This window comes from Varanus komodoensis, unplaced genomic scaffold (assembly GCF_004798865.1).
Source record: "Varanus komodoensis strain SLA01 unplaced genomic scaffold, ASM479886v1 scaffold6_4, whole genome shotgun sequence".
NCBI lineage: Eukaryota > Metazoa > Chordata > Lepidosauria > Squamata > Varanidae > Varanus > Varanus komodoensis.
In genome coordinates, this window is record NW_025336347.1 from 5,723,696 (window position 1) to 5,740,544 (window position 16,849).

At 41.7% G+C, this 16,849-nt stretch overlaps 1 protein-coding gene across 2 annotated transcripts in view; it reads right to left on the reverse strand.

Moving 5' to 3' along the window:
* CHL1 (cell adhesion molecule L1 like) overlaps positions 1–16,849 on the reverse strand; it is a 246,242-nt gene that overhangs the window by 8,326 nt on the left and 221,067 nt on the right. Inside the window, exons 22-26 of one of the 2 annotated variants that reach the window (XM_044451910.1) lie at positions 15,625–15,829; positions 12,823–12,945; positions 10,369–10,548; positions 2,576–2,737; positions 649–780 (exon numbers count right to left, since the gene is read on the reverse strand). In XM_044451910.1, the coding sequence (XP_044307845.1) occupies positions 649–780; positions 2,576–2,737; positions 10,369–10,548; positions 12,823–12,945; positions 15,625–15,829 (802 nt within the window). The remainder of the gene's footprint in view (positions 1–648; positions 781–2,575; positions 2,738–10,368; positions 10,549–12,822; positions 12,946–15,624; positions 15,830–16,849) is intronic. The other variant, XM_044451911.1, reaches the window with a different exon arrangement.

Below are 16,849 nucleotides of genomic sequence, written 5' to 3' on the forward strand. Positions count from 1 at the left end.
CTTGGGGCTTGTGTAGGCTTACAGCCCTAAAACAAATTGTTTTTTAAACATTTGAATGTACACGTTTTACATGGTTGAGAGGTTCATTTTCCCCCAAAGGATACTTTGCAGGAGGTAGGTGGACAAAAAGACAGCGTCATATGCACTGGTATGGATAAAACTTATATCCATATATGCAGATATATAAATGGGACATAGCAGAGGTTCAGTTTATTGACAGCAGAGGTATCAATAAGTTGACTACTTATTCAAAAAGCTGTTAAAGTTAACCATGCTATAAGGTTTCCAGTGGGGGTGGAGCGCTTGAAGTTTTTAAAGCTTCCAAACCTTGGCTTTATTCTGAGTTGGTTTCTGCCTCCTTTGAGCTTGGTCTGCCCTAAAATGGAAATGACTTGGGCTTTCTTGGGCTTTCCCCCAATTTTCCCAAGCAAAAAACAACATACCCTCCTCTTACGTGGAAAGGAGAAAGGCAGTGAGAATTCGCTTCTAAAGTCCCACAAGGCCCCTCATTAGCTGGAACTTATACGCAGGCCATCATTTCTTTCTTTCATTACGCTTTATAGGAACGCTCAAGAGGCCTTGGCGTGTGTGCATGAGTCGGGGCGTGCACATGACTAAAGGGTATTTACGAGTAGCAGTTTTCTTTACCTGAGTATTTCCCTCCTTTGTTCCTTTTAATGAAGCATACTGTGAGCAACAATAATGTAAGCAGAGCAATGGCACCCATCAGTCCAATAAACCAGCCTTGTGTAGAGATTTTTTCATAAATTCCAGCATAAGCTTTGGAAGAGAAATAAAGAAATATGGGTAAGAAAATAAGTCCACCGATATGCTTGGAATAGCCAATGAAAACTAATTCTGCATGAGTTAAAATGCTTCTAATACCTGGTGCTGTACAGGAATGGATTCTACCATTCCTAGTAGAGTAGAAGTAGGGCTAAACATTTATATTAAAAGCAAAGAAAGAGCCTGCAGCGCACACTGTTGGGATTTGAAATGGGAATCCCAACATAGCTTTTGATTAAAAAGCTTCATGCCAAAAAGGAAAGTCAATATGGCACTCAGGTAAGCCTGTCATGCAAAAGCAGTTTGGGGAATAGAGACAGAGTTAAAAAGTGTACAGAACACATGCAAGTGCTCAGCAAATGGCATTAGAAGTGCAAGACATAAGGGACCTGCCGTCCTGGACTGACACAGCAGCTAAAGGATGCAAATAATACACACTGGTCATCTTTTAATTTATTTCACTTTAATCTTTGGAGGCAACAAACACAGCACACAAACCTGAATGTGAACGCTAGACTGGAATCCTCAAACCACTCACTCTAGAGTATGAGTGAAGTAAATCCACTGGTTCTTGTCAGCATCAGACTCACAAAAATGGTAAAAAGATGGAAACCCACAACTGGGGGCAGTTCCAGGGAAGAACAGTAGAATGAGCTGGATGCTAGGCAAATCAGCACAATAATTAAGCAATGGATGACCTCATTTCCAAGCCTTCACCTGGCAATAGGAGTGATAAATTATCACCCACAATAGACAGATTTCTAAACCATCTTTCCTTCCCCATTAAAAATGGTTTGTCAAAAATATGTTTGACCTATTTGAACAGTCAAAGCTTAAATCAAAGTTTCCCATGAAGAAAGGTTCAGGAAATGTTCACAAATCTGAACTGACTCTTTGCTTTATCTCTGTTTCCAACTCCAGCAAAGATGCCTTTTTTCTGTAATATGAATCTGCGGTATACTGAAATAATCTCACCTCCCATCTGTCTCCAGTTTTACAGTCCTAGGAATTTATATTGCTGCTTATTTTTATTCTGTATGTAATCTCTTTCTGGACAAGTGCCTGTTTCCTTTTCCATGATAACTGCCTATTCCCAAAACATTGCTACATTGTCTGACTTAAACTGGCACCTCATTTGGGGGGTTACTGGATGTTTCATGCAAACATCATTTCTTTCCTCTACTGACTTCACCTACATCTATTCTGCTAGGATTCACTTCCACATACTCTAAGTATCCCACCAAATCTGAAGCACCAAATGTGATCATGAAAGTGGGGCACACACACCTTGGCCTTGTCGTTGTCTGTTATGGCAGGGAGGTGCTGGCTCACTTCTCCTTCCTCCTACCCTACTCTCTCTGTCAGTGTGGATTTGGGGGTTATTGATATCCTCTATCCAAGGGATCCTCTTATATGCATTGTGCTGGTAAAGGTAAACCCGCAGACTGTGGTGGGATGGAACTAGTTAAGGACATACCTCCATTTTTTACAAAGACACCAGTGATAGTGAGATTGACATTTCAAAATGATCAGAATGTTCCATGCTCAAGGCCAAGCATGGTTTAATTCCTCAAAAGAGAGTGGTTTGAATATTGCACGGAGAGGCACTTTTGTTCGTATTGATGCCGGCTGTTTCACACACACACACACACGCACACACACACAAAGAATACTGACAGTGGGTTCTATATTGTTAAAATTTAATCATATAATGCCCTCCAACACAACTTAAAATAATAGTGCTTTTAAGAAAATCATGCTCCACTTAGAGGCCTTAAGAATTTCTCACCTCTCCCCCTTGTCTCAATTACATCTGCAGAAATGCTATTATTATCAACCCAATGCTTAGTCATTAGACGAACTGTGTATGCAGTGCCAGGCTCAAGTGCCTCAAGAGGCTGAGTCTTTGGGGTGGAATTTAGTGCTTCAGAAATCTTCCCGACAGCTTTACCTATGGAATGTACAGAGTCAAGTCAAAGATGTGAACTGAAATAGGGCCTTGGAAGGCAAAGTTACATAATCAGTACAGACAGACATGAATATATTTGGCATTTTCTGTCAGAAAATAGGGACACGATTTTGCAAACATTATTAGCATGTTCCATTTGGATCATTTGGGCAGGAACTATGGGATAGCATTAAGATTAAAGTATCTAAATAGTATCTATAACTGGCATATAATATATGTTCTAAATTTACCAGATGGAAATCAAAACTGATGGAAAACCCATGAGGGAGTTTAAAGGTACTTCAAGGTGTTTATTAAAATTCCTCTTTTTGAATTCTATAAGCCACTGTTTTGGCCATCAACTCCAAATTTGTAGAAGGGCCCTGAAGGGATGCCAGTGAATGTGGCTGAGGATCTATGGATCTTCAACCTTTCCAGGGTCAACTATGCCATGGCCCAGAAAAAAATATTTAGATAAAGTCAAGAGATATGCATGTCTTCTATTGCCAAAAAGGCCGATTTTTCTTCCCTCAACAGACAGAAGTATACTAATCCCTTCCTTCATCCTGACTTCCACCCTACCAATAACAGCTGACAAGGCATACAGATGAATTGATCCTCTGATTAAATGGTCTCATTTGCTTAACTTTCTTTGTATATCTAGTATACCTTCCAAATTCCATTCTGAATAGGGTGTCTGTGCTTCTGTATTAATATAAACATATGGCAGAGCCTGCAAATTCTTAGGGCATTTTTTACTTTTAACCATGAAAAAGAAATTGTTAGTTCTCAAACTAGAAAGCAAGCAAACAAGAAATTTGAAAAATTAGCACTCAGAAGACAACTAAAGGAAGAAAAAGAAAAGATTAAGAAACAATCAACATGGGGGAGGGAAGCAGAACATGGTATGCATTTTCAAGACAATTATCCATCGATTATAATCAGTGCTTTAATTATTATACTGCCAGAGGAAGTTAGAGGAATATGTTGATCAGTGCATAAAACCAAAATCTGATGCAAAAGGTTTTAACATAATTAAAAGTATCTGGAGGAGTAGATTTTTCTAAATGAAGTTTGTGAAGCTGAAATTACATTTTGTAATCAAACCACAAATTTAGCAGCAGGCCATATTTTCATTCTGTCTTTTTTTATGAACACACAAAGTTTACATTGTATATTTAATAAAATGCTGTAAAAAGGTAACAAGGCAAGGCAAAAAACAAAACAAAAACATTTCCCACAGCCCAACAACCAAATTATCAAATTCTATTATGCCAATTCGTGTCATACTGAATTATGCAAATTACTTGAAAATGTCAGCTACCTGTGATTAAAAACTGAAACAAAATGTAGGAAAAGTCTCCAATTTCTCTATTAAAGATGGCAGTAAATGCTGCACCCACATTCTCAGGCTCATAGCAACTATTTAGATGCACAACCAAATTCAACTCATTGGTATAACTGTTTTTAGAGAGATTGGTTAATAGAACTCATGCTTTAAGCATCATCCCTCAGGCTATGCTTGTGATGGCATTCATGTTTAATTTGTCATGGTAAAATGCTGAAGATGTATCAGTGAGAGTTTTTCTGCATTCAGGATATTTCATGAATATATCCACAAATGAACTCCATGAGGAAAAAAATCTAAATATAGTATACCGTTCTCTGTGATGACACAGTGGAATAGAAATGGAAAAATACTGTTAAATATATGGTGAAAATATATGCACAGATAATGAAACAACACTAAACCTGAAAGAAAAGGTTAGGAAGGTTCATGAACATTTGTTCAATGTATCCAGTGATCCTGGTGGAAAAATGCCTGAAGCGGCAATCCTGCATTCATTTACTTGAATGGAAGTGCCATTGACTTCAGTGGGGCTCAGTACTGAGTACACATGCATAGGACTGTTCCATAAAGTGACAATTCTGTGCCTACATACCTGCCCATAAGTCCCACTGAACTCCGTGGGTCTTTCTTCTGACTAGGTGTGCAAAGGAGTATGTTGTAAATTTGTGATCTAAAAATGCATCACCTGTGCATCCTCACAAAAGTGAGGGGGCATAACTAGGCAGAAGAGACATGGGGAAATCAAAGTGGTCAGGTGTCCTTTTGTGAGATCAGAACTTTCTCGGTTCATTTTTGACACATGCGTTCTTCCAGACTGCAGCCTCCAGTCAAGATCCAATGTCCTGACCATGTGTATAACTGAGATTTCCCCATTGCAGCTTCTGAGCCCCCTGCTTCCACTTCACAAGAGGAATTCCCTTCCCTCCACCTTCCAAATATGCTTTGGGGGATGCCCCAAAGCTTCCAAGAAGATTTGGAGGGTGTGAAGTCATTCCTGGCTCCAGGGTTTTGAGGGCTGTTGGGCAAGATAATGTGACCATTTCTTCTGGGGCTCTCTCTCTCCACCACGGTGACCAACTCCTATTTCCCCTTATCCGGTTTTCCCCCTTATCCTCTTTTTCACCATTGCTAGCACTGGTTTGCCTGAATTGCAGAAAGCCAGGAAAGAATAGGCAATGGAAGCTACTGCTCCTGTTTCTCACCACCACTGATGTTTAGGCCAAAGCAAAAGGCAGGTGAGCAAGCTGGCTGCAAGGATGAGGTGGAAGAGGGGGCCTATGACAGATGCCCGTATGGCTGACACTGTGTGCAAGAATCTGCAGTGCAAAGGTAGCACACCATGAGAGACAACACTGCACAAGCTTCGCCTGCTTGCAGAGTTCCATTTGAGCAACTGGCAGCCCTACAGCTAGTTCATCAATCGGGGGAGGGGGTCGTTCTAGGCTTATTTCGGCATTTCTGTGAAATACCTAGCTAGAAATGGGCACCAAATGCTGGTCACCTCCCCACTTCCAGCTCAACACAATCCTAAGAGAGGGCAAGGGCCACTGAAATTATGATACAGATGTCAAGATTTCTTGGAAGCATGCTGATATCCCTTCAACATCCACATAATTTGGGAATATGGGAAGTGGGAGTTGGTTTATAAAAGAATACTACACAAGTTCAAACATTTGTTCTTTGGCAGATCTGTATCAACAACTGCTTAAAAGCCCACTGAGGAATCTAGATAACATTCCCATCCCAAACTAACCTAGGCATCATTGTGTGACCATATGCAATGCCTACAGAAGTCAAATTATTGGTGACAGTCTATGCAATTATGTCATAGTAGTCAGAATAAAAGAGACATGGACAACCCTGAAAAATGAAAGCAAGTACACATTGGTTTAAAAAAATGTATGGTCAATATACTAAAAGGTCACTGAGCTATAGGTATTAGCTTTAGAAAACAGAAATCAGTTGGGTTAAATTTTTTAATATACAGAAGGAGCAAAGCAATAATAAAATAAACAGGCCACTAGCATTTCTCATTTTTCTGATGTACCAAGGGACTCAAATGAACATTAAACACTGAACTGCAATTTCATAAGATTTCACTGGGGTTTGAAGATTTATGAGAACTTATGATACTGTGGGGAAAATGAGATAAACCATCCCCAAAGATAAAATATTTTACTATTCTCCCCCAAGGCTGAGACATCTGTTATGATATACACTTACCATGAATGATTGGCAATCTTGTCTTTGACTAACAACTTAATGCAACAAGTGAAAAATTAGGGCAGATTTGTTTCATGGTTACTACTGTCATGGACAGAAAGCTTTTTTTTTCACTGACTCATGTAATTGACTTAGGCAATGGGTTACTTCAGCCTGGACCACAGCAATGAAGTTGTCCTTCGGCCCGGGTTAGAAGCAGAGGTTCAACACTTTTTCAAGCAGTTGGCACATTTCTACTTAGCAAAATGGGAACTACTAACAAATGGCTGCAACTATTCTTTTCTTTTTGTAGAATTAGATAAAATGTGCAGGCGCACCAGGAGAAAGATAGTGTTATATAGATCGGATGGCTTTGCATTGTGGTTCTGTCAGTAATGGGTATGGATATGAAACACTACGCAGAAGTGTGCTTAGCCAAGTTGCCTGGAATGTTTCAGACAGGTAAGTCCAGGGTTTGGTATAACATGATATAAAAAAGCAAATACTCCCAGTGGCCTCTGCTCCTGTGCTGACTTTCCTGTACTGGACAGCCAGGGAGACCATGCTAAGCAGGGCAGAGTTTGATTCAGAAAGAGTCTTGGTGGTACTCCACAAAACCAATCCTCAAGGGGCAGGCTGAGCAGCAGAGAACCACACGAGGGGACAACTGGTGAGTTAGGTGTCCGCCGTCCCCTGAGCAGTCAGCAGTAGAGTGCCACAAGCACTCCCAAAAGCAGAAAAGGTACTCTGCTATACGTACCTTAATGGCTCTTCCAAGAGGACTGTGATGGGATTCCCCGGGAAAACTAATTCCCTGATTATCAGCTAGAACAGGGATAAAACTGTGCACTCTCCTCTGTCCACAGTGGCCAACCAGCTGCGCATGGGAAATCAACAAGCGGGGTATTTGTCCAACACCATCCTCCTGCCCATGATCCCCAGCACCTGGTGCTCATGGGCATGTTGCCTCTGATAGTGGGAGCAGCATATCACCAGCAGGACAAGCAGCCACTGATGGTCTTGTTTTCCATGAATTTGTCCAATCCCATTATAAAGCTGTCCAAACTGGTGGCCAGCAATATATATACATCTTGTTGAAATGGATCCCATAGTATAACTGTGTGCTATGTGAAGAAGGGCTTTCTTTCATCTCTCCTGAATTTCCAATCATTCAGCTTTATCAGATGATTTTCGTGTTTGTGTGTGTGTAAGAGAGAGAGAGAAAGAGAAAGAGAGAGAGAGAGGTTTTCCTAGCCACTTCCTTCACAATATGGAGAGCCTGCAGAGCTTCCAGGAGGGTCAAAAATCTATCAAAATACGATAAAGCCCTACTACCCTCTGACTGGGCCCTAAATTTGAAGAGCAGACCAGTTCATCTCTGACAGCTTCGACTTCAAGTTGGCTTGTATTTGGAGGTGCTTGAAGAACTCCAAAGTGGGCCTGGTCAGCTTGGATTCTTGCATCATTCAAAGGCATGTCCATGGTCCTAGTCCATAGAATTTACAGGAAGAGGTGCATATTCTAAGGGTTGCTAAAGACATGCAAAAGTTTCTCCATAGAAGCAGTTCCCAGTATTATCAGCAGACATAGTCACATGGTGACTGAAGGTGCCGATTTGATTCTGCCTGGTCTCCCATCTTCCTTCCCCAGTTCTCCTTGCATTAGCAAGGTGTACCTGATGGACAGCTTTCAGAAGCCAGGTAGAATATTTTCCCTTATGGACCCCAATTAACCACAGATTTTTTCTTTTCTACTCTATGCACACTGAAGAATGGTGGTTAGTGTGATTGGTGACCACTAATTAATGTTCAGCTCACGCTAAATAGTTACAGATCCAGATTTGGCGCACATGGCAGAGAAGAAGAAGAACAGAGTTTGGCTTGCTCAGACCTGTTCCTCAAGGCCATTTCCAGGGATAATAAGAGAGTTTGTCTGAGCCTTGCATAGAGTAAAACCATGCTTGAGTCTTGCAGCCTCTGAATGTCCTTTCCAGAGCACTCAAAACTGAAGTATTCAAGCAAAGAAGTCTCACAGTGTTTATTTCCTGCTCTCATTAAAGCTGCTTTACTATGGACCAGCAGGAGCCTGGCATCCTTCACCTCCATTCTGATTACATCTCACAGTTTTTGTCACACCCTCAGAAGAACTGATGGCTCCATAAGTTTTTATGGGGCTAAGAAACAGAAGGGGGCAATTTAAGGTTGCAAGCCAAAAGCCAATCATGACTGCAGGTCATTAAAGGTGGTGAGGGAAGCCTTTTTGTCCCATCCAGAACTGAATGTTTCCTCCCTCCCTCCCTCCTTCTGTCCTTCCTTCCTTCCTAAATTGGAGAACATTCTAAATTCTCACACAACTAAAACTAACTGGGTTATTGTTGATAGGACCACATTGTGAGCTGGTGTGTCATGAGCAGGAAAGTGCAACTGCTGTCAAGCTTCAGGCTACGAGGCTCATCTTCCCGTGAGGAACGTACCTTCTACCAAAGGATTAATACTCCACCAGAGGATAGGAATATCCTATATAGTGTCAAAAACGTAACCCCCTTGCAGATCCCTTTATATTTAAAGTTTAACAAAGCTGTTGTATTCAGATAATCCAACGACTGATGTCTCTCTCCTTTCTTTAGTCCAGGGTCTGGGCTCAAATACTTTTGCTTCTTGAATGAGGATTGCACCTGTCATTTTCTTTTGTTGAGGTTCTTATTCTTGTGCTCATTATTCTTGAAAGGTCATACTGTCCAAGGCTCTGGCCAAATGGCTTGGCTACTTGACTTACCTTCCACTGCCTACTCAGACTGGACCATAGTCTATCATGGGAAAGGCACTGCAGAATGGGCCCACAAAACAAGCAGCTTGGATGGCTGAACCCAGTGAGAATCTTCCCCTAAGAAAGACTTCAGTTATGTGGCATCAATAAAATCATCATTCCACTGGATGGGTTCAGGCAATATCTTGTACAAAAAGCGGTACTGCAGGATATTTCATCAGACATTCAAGAAAACCGTGCCCTCTGTCCACCTCTTTTATCTTAGCATGCTCAGCCTCTGTTAGTGTCTCACAGTCTTGGTTTGTGGCCAGGATGGGATGTGCCGCATCCAAATCAGGTACTCTATTAAGTGCAATAAATGGCTTCACTTTTCCATGTCAGCCCTGCTGTTGCAGGTGATCCACATGGATCAGCCTGGGCACCTTCAGCTTCTCTCATTCCCTCTGGCAAATTGGTTTGCCAATCTTACTTAATTTTACCAATTAATATCTAGTTGGTTCTTCATTCACAAGGCTGGCGTTGCGGATGGACCAAGACATTCATCTCATGGAATTTTAGCTGAGCACGACAGGTGTAATTGTGCTAATGGAGCTGTAGTTTTGAAGTTAAGTAGACCAGCTAGTAAATCACTGAACTCTGTTGAAACAGTGGTTGAACGATTAAAAAATGTTTTTTACTCTTGCCTACTGCTATGACAAAAGTAGTGGTCTGCCTGAAGCAAATATGGAAGAGTTAGTCATAGTTTTATACCTGAGGGCTACAATCTAATGCAGTGTTTGGCTGTATGCTTTATTGCTCTGAAATCACCAGTTTTCAGCATGAGAGATATGTACTGAATAATTCTAATTTAAAGCATGTTCACAGCTAACTGAGTGCAGATTTGGACTGCAGTCCACAACTCCTTATTCTGGAACAGCTTCATCCCATGCTATTCCATGCTATACGTTTAAGTTCCAGCTCCTTTTTCATCCTGAGAAACAGCAGCATACAGTTCAGCCCTTTGGCTTTCTGAAAAGAAAAGCTTCACAAACTAAGTAAATCCATGAAAATTATCACAAGAAACAATTTTACCAAATTTTTTTTTAAAAACTGAGACAAACTGGCAGAGTGGAAATTTTCACAGCAGACGATCAGAACTATGCAGCGCTGTGCAACCTGATATATCAGCCCTTTGGGACTTATCACCGTTTATTCTGCTTGTGATTGGTGTGAATCCAGGTTGCATATAAGGAGAACACACATAATGATAGAACCTGCAAATTTTCATGTGGGATTAAACTCACCGAAATCCCATTCAGCCCTACTTTTAACTTACTGCCTTTGGTTACTGTTATTCCTTCCTCTGTTATCGGTTTCCCACAACCTTCTATTGTGCAGGCCCTTGCATAGAACTTATATTTTGTGCTGATGCTCAGGTTTGAAAGCCTGAAGCTGAATGATGAAGGGTTGGTAATATTGATTTCATGCAAGGGTCCAATGTCATTTGTTTCATTAACTGAAAAAGAATGAGAAACAGAGATAGCATTCAGACAGACACCAGCATCTGAGTCACAAACATGCTTCATACATCACTACATCCCCAAATTGTAAATATGCAGCTCAAAGGTACTGGACTGTATCTAGACAATCATGGAATTGCATCAGAAAAGCTCTCCAACCTCATAGCTGGAGACCAGGACTTCAATCCGGCTTCCATACTCAATGACCCATTGTGGTTGACATGGAAAGTGCAACTTTGAGAAGGGCTTTGGGGGCAGGGAGGGGAGACCATTGCCGTCCAGAGACAATGCATCCTGGCAGCACCTCAGTTTCCTTTTCTCATGCTGCAAGGTGTCCCACTTAGGCACATCCACAGTCAATTTTGCAGGGGAGGGGGAACACAAAGGTGACCTTCATCTCCATTTAGCCTGCATAGAATGCATGTAATCTTCTGAGCTTGGTTACATGACATATACAATACACATGTTTATGTTATGCAGATTAATCTCCCGAAAGGTGGATAAAAGTCTGATGATAAATACTTTGATTTTCCTCAACATGTGAATATAAAAAATTATGTGCAAACGTAGTATTACTTACAACAATTAACTGATGTAACAACAATTTTAGAACAATCTCTTTAACTCTAGATTAAACCATGTTACTTCTCCAGAAATTTACCCCTAAACTCAAAACATGTTTGGATATCAAAAATAGCTTGACCAGATGTTTGCAGTCTGTGGCAAATGTTTCATTGCAGAGAAGGTTGGTACTTTAGAAGAGGTGATAATGAATCTCCTTCTCAAGAAAACCACAGTGGTCTCAGAGATCTTGAACAGCTGCAGCCCAGAGAGTGCTCAGTAGAGTAGTGGCCATGCAGCTTCAGATGCTCTTCAAAGAAATTGTATCTAGACCTGGGTTCAAGCCTGGTTTTGGCTGAATCATTCTGCATGTACTAATAGTTGAGCTTAATTGGGAGAGTGAAAGGGAAATGTGACCTTGCTGATCTCTCAGCATTTTAACTCTGGTACCCTTCTGGAGTGGCTCTGGGTGCCTGAAGTTGGGACCATAGTGCTGTAGTGGTGCCACTTCTATTTCCCTGGTTGCACCTAGAGGAAAGCATCGGGTTAGAGGAACTCATGGCAATTAAGCTGTGGGTCCTTTGGGGTTCTCTTCTGGCCCTCATGCTATTCAGCATCGATGAAACATCACTTGGAAGGATCATTGGGAGAACTGGAGTAAAGTGTCATCTATGTACTGCTGAATCCCAACTCTACCTTTCTGTATCCCCAACATCAGGAGAGCCTGTACAGAACCCGGACCTGAGTCTAGATCTTTTGCAGGGCGAGATGACAGTAAGCTCACACTGAATGATGCTAACTAAGATAAAGACACTGTAGGTAGGTGGCTCTCTTGTTTGCGCAGTTCCCTGCTCTGAATGGGTCTGCATTTCCTCTGAAAGACATATGTATAATCCTGCTCCGTGATCTAGCACTGTCGACAGAGGCACAAAGTGCTTCCACAATGCAGAGAGCCTTTTTTCAGCTTCTGCTGACACATCAACCATAGTAGGTCATGGACTGGAGTGGCCTGGACACAATACATGTGCTGGTAGCCCCATGCTTCAGTGTGCAGGGCCCTTTATATGTGGAAGCTTTTCTGAGCGGCTGCAAGCCTCATGTAATGCAGCAATCTGAGAGCTAATGAGATCACATTATGCCAGTTCTGAAGGTGTTGCAGTAGCCTCCAATAAGCTACCAGGATAGGTTCTAGGTGCTGACATAGAAAGTTGAGCACCTGGATACCTGATGAAGCACACTCTTCCTTGGGTATGTGCTCATACATTAAGACTTAGTGAAATTTCTCCTGACAGTGCCACATTTTTCTGGGGGTCAATATGTGGCCATCCAAAAGATGCCTTCTCAATACAGGTACTCCTTGACTATGCAATTTCCTCCCACTTCAATCAGTGCTGAGTCATATAAAGTTTCAGCCTCAAGCAAAGACGTGTTTGTTCACCAGCATTTTCATTCAATCTACGTTGCTGTACCTTCTAAATTCTTATTTCTCTCTGTTTCTGTCTATCCCTGTTTTATCTGTCTATGTTTATTTGATTTTACTGTGTTATGTTGCCTTGGTTCCCTGATTTGGGGCTATTGTATAATGAAAAGCAGGTAATTAATTTTGTAAACAAGGGAACTGACATAACATGGTCCTTCTGCTTAATTTGATCACTAAATTACAACCATCTTTTTCAACAATACATTCAAGTAGATTGTTCATTACTTACTTCTCTGGTACTGCAAAATGTATCCAGTAACAATCCCATTTGGCTTCTTAGGTGGCCCCCATGACAGTGTTACGGAATCTTTATCAAAGTTAAGTATCTTCAGGAAGTATGGTTTGTCAGGGACTGCAAAACACACACATGCAGACACAGAGATGCACCTTATTATCTTGGGTATACTTGAAGTCTCACCCGGTTTGGCTCTACAAACCCCCAGTGAGCACATTAGCCAAAGTCCCAGAGCTGTGTGCTGAATAATCTGGAGCAAGGGCTCAGACGGCTACAGGCCAGGCATGAGGGCGTATCAGAAAAGGTGGCACCACCAGAATTAGGACATCAATGCCAGTGAACTTCCCAAAGGCCCTTCTCCATATTTATAGGAATCAGGGAGGGCCAAGTGCTACCGGTACCACTCGCTGGCTCAAAAGGGCAGGACTCCTTCACCAGCCCAGCTGGACCATCTTGTGGAACTGGCGTACAACATCTGGATATTATTGGCTGTTGGACAGCCTATACAGGAGTCAGTACGTTCTGCCATTTGGCTTCTCCCTCCCAGAAAAGTCTTTGCCTAGAGTTATTCCATTTTGTGGCCTCAGGTGGAAAAACAGGGCAGGTGCCTTACATCAGCTGTGATCAACTGCCTTTCCTTTCACAGAACTGTCTGAAGCAGGGACTTAAATGAACTTATTCTCTTCTTACCCTCTCCCCATCTCTCTTTCCCTAGTCCACTCTATATTCATTGGCAGAACGCTCATATTTCAGATCTGTCTTAGGAAGAGTATGAACTTCTGCCCAATCTTACTATAATAAAATCCTTTGTCTGTGCCATAGAAGACCCTTCCTCTAGACAATGAGCATGTCTAAGAATGATGGAGAGTTGTGAAACACATTTAAATGACTTCAGATTTCTGCAAATCCAACCCACATTTCCTTCTGGGTTGCATGGATTATACAGGCTGGGATTTTTTTCTATTCTTTTCAAAGCTGTACACAAATTTAGTCATACAAAAATACAAATAAATAAAAAATGTGCATTCTCCCCTCATAGGCGAAAGTGTGAAAATGAAAGTTAAGGAGGTTTGAACTTTTTCATATTTTTGGAGAGATCTCTGCCAATTTACACTTGCATGTGTGCAAGCCCATGTTCATGCAAATATGAGTTAGTGGAGGCAGAACAAATGTCTACAAGTGGGTGCGAGATGGAATGAAAGATGCCTGTGACACACGGAGGGAATACTTTGAAATGAATCCAGAAATCTCGAGGTGTGTCCAAGATTTTGGTCTCTGTGGTTAGCACTGTTTTTCTAAATGTCAGATGTGGCTGGGACTCACTGGATAACAGTGGTGCAAAGCAGGATGGTCCCCGTCTGCCTCACCACCAGCATGGAGACCTGGGATGTTATTTGACCAAAGAAGCACAACCTTATTAACTCACCTAAATGGAATATGCAACATGTCTACACACAAATGCTAGCTATAGGCACCCACTTGTATGCAGAAGACAGCTGGGATATCATCCCACTGATCCTGCTGGTTAATACCAGCTTGCTTTTGGCATCTGACCAATCAATTTGCTCATTTTGGTCCATCATAGCCTGCCCACTAGAAGGCGAGCAAAGAGACACCTGTCTGTTCCATGCTGCCTTCACTGGCTCGTGTTTGATGTTTCCGGATGTCTGGAGGCTTCATTCTGTTGGAGTACTCCTTCCTCACCTGTCTTTCTTCCACACAATGAGAGGGAGGGGCAAAATCACACCTTGTACCATTCGCATAAAACATTTGAGCAATGTAAGGCCTGCATGTTTTGGATTCTATAAAGGTTTAATCCTTTCTGTTAAACAACAGCTATTATTATTATTATTATTATTATTATTATTATTATTATTATTATTATTATTTAATGAAAGCTCAGAATCCAGACTAACTAATGGTTCAAAACAGGCAGTGGATAGCATTACATGGATCCAGAGAAAATCTGGATTCAGTGGGGCATTGTTACCAACCAAAATATACAATTGTGCCGAATCAATAAGCAAATATAAACCACTTATTTTACGTAACAGTTTGTGTTCTTTCCTACCCTCACAGGCAGAGCCCAGTAGGTCTATCTCCTTCCTTGTGCTTTGCCTGAGATTTAGCGCACAGGTGTGTGGGGAGGCCTCACATGGATTTGCAGGCACTAGAGAAAGTGTGAAAGATTTGGACTTCCAGGTTTCCCACTTCTTCAAAATGTCTGAAATGGGTCTATACATGCGTCCTGTCACCGTCACGTAGTGCAGGTGTTGGTGTTGATGCACCTGTCCCCAGGTGGAGACATCCTGGGGTTCAGTTATTAGGAAGATGTATGAAATAGGGCCTCTGACTAAGGCTTCTTGCTCTTTTCCCAGTCTTACCTCCTGCAATTTTGAATGTCTGAAGCTGAATATCACACAGTTCAACTAATCTTACTCTTGAGTGATAGGTACCCATTATGTTCTCAGAGACATACAGGTAAGGAAAACAGTATAAAATATATTCATATCAAGCACAACACTAGTGGCTGTGTGAAGCCCAGTGAATGTGCCACTGCTGTAATTCTTTTTGCAAAACTGGCAATCATTCATCTGCATTTGTTGGTCCAGCTGGTACGATGAGCAAACATTTGGGCACAGAGAACACAGGAAATCAATCTAAAGTGGATAATTTCATTGCTCTGGCAGTGAGAATGTCCAGACAGGGGGAAGACTGCTAGCACATCACACACATAACTACAGTTATGAATGATGGCTATTTTTTTTTTCATCTCCCTTATTTCTCTTTCTTTACCTCCTTCTGGGGTTTGGAATTCATATGCGAGGCTTTCTGGGCCAGCTCCTTTGGAATTAAAAGCCAAAACTGTTAAGTGATATTCGCTGAAAGGCTCTAGACCAGGAATCATTCCGTCATTCCGATCTGCACTGAATGTCAAGGAGTGTTTTTCAGGATGATGACTTTTCCCATCCAGGCGACTTCGTACTTTCCACCAGCTGACCTGCAGTAGGGATGTATGAGAAATTTGTTTCAGTTTAGTCTGAATTTATTTCAGAATTTACCTAGTTCACACCTTCCAAAAGTGAACATGATCTTGAATGCAATCTGCCGCTGAAGGCTTTTTGAGCTCATGATGCGATTTGTGGAACAAATTAAAAAATAATCACAAATGCATACATTTGTGTGTGTGTGTGTGTGTGTGTGTGTGGAAATGTGCATAGAACATGTTTTAATCAATGGGTTTATGTGTACAAATGATGCATATCTTTGGGAAAATGCACATAAATATAAGTAAAAAATGTTTCTGGTAGAAGAAAAAAAAAGACCAACAATCAACTGTGTCATTCCAGTAAGCAAATGATGTTACCCTTGCAGAAATTAGATCATGAATCATGTTCAAGAGTTGATTACAACAAAAGTTAAGCTTCTGCAATTGCAGCTGGGCAAGCAGCTGTCCCTGAGGCTTATACAGCCCATGGTGCAACCGGCTATGAATTATGCTTGCACAAGCCATTGTGCAATTGGTGGCACATTACACATGCACAAAAGAAAGATGTGTTGGAGTTCCGCCAGTGCTGTTTGACTTAAAGATGGATACCATGCAAAGCTCACAATGCGATATGGGAGTAGGTTCAAGATGACCTTGATAAATTTGATCTCTGCTGATTCACGCATCCCTGCCTGCAGCAGGAAGGCCTAACATGAACCACTGGTTTGGGATGAGAAACTGTTGGATTCTCTTCACGTGGCTCCCTGGACTCCGCTTCCCTCTGCCCTCTGACTGACTTGCTTTTTTCTCACCAAGAGTCAGTGCAGATGTCCAAAGGAGCCAAGTCTGTTGTTGCACAGAACAGGTACACAAACATCGAAGGCTTGTGCAGATCCAGTGCTGTGCGCTACAGAGCAAGTGGGCATTCTCACTTGTGCACAGATTATTGTGGGATTTCTGCAAATGCTCCACCACTGAGCAAGAGGGATGGAGTTAGCCGAGCAAATGCAGTTTCAATGCACATGATTTCTT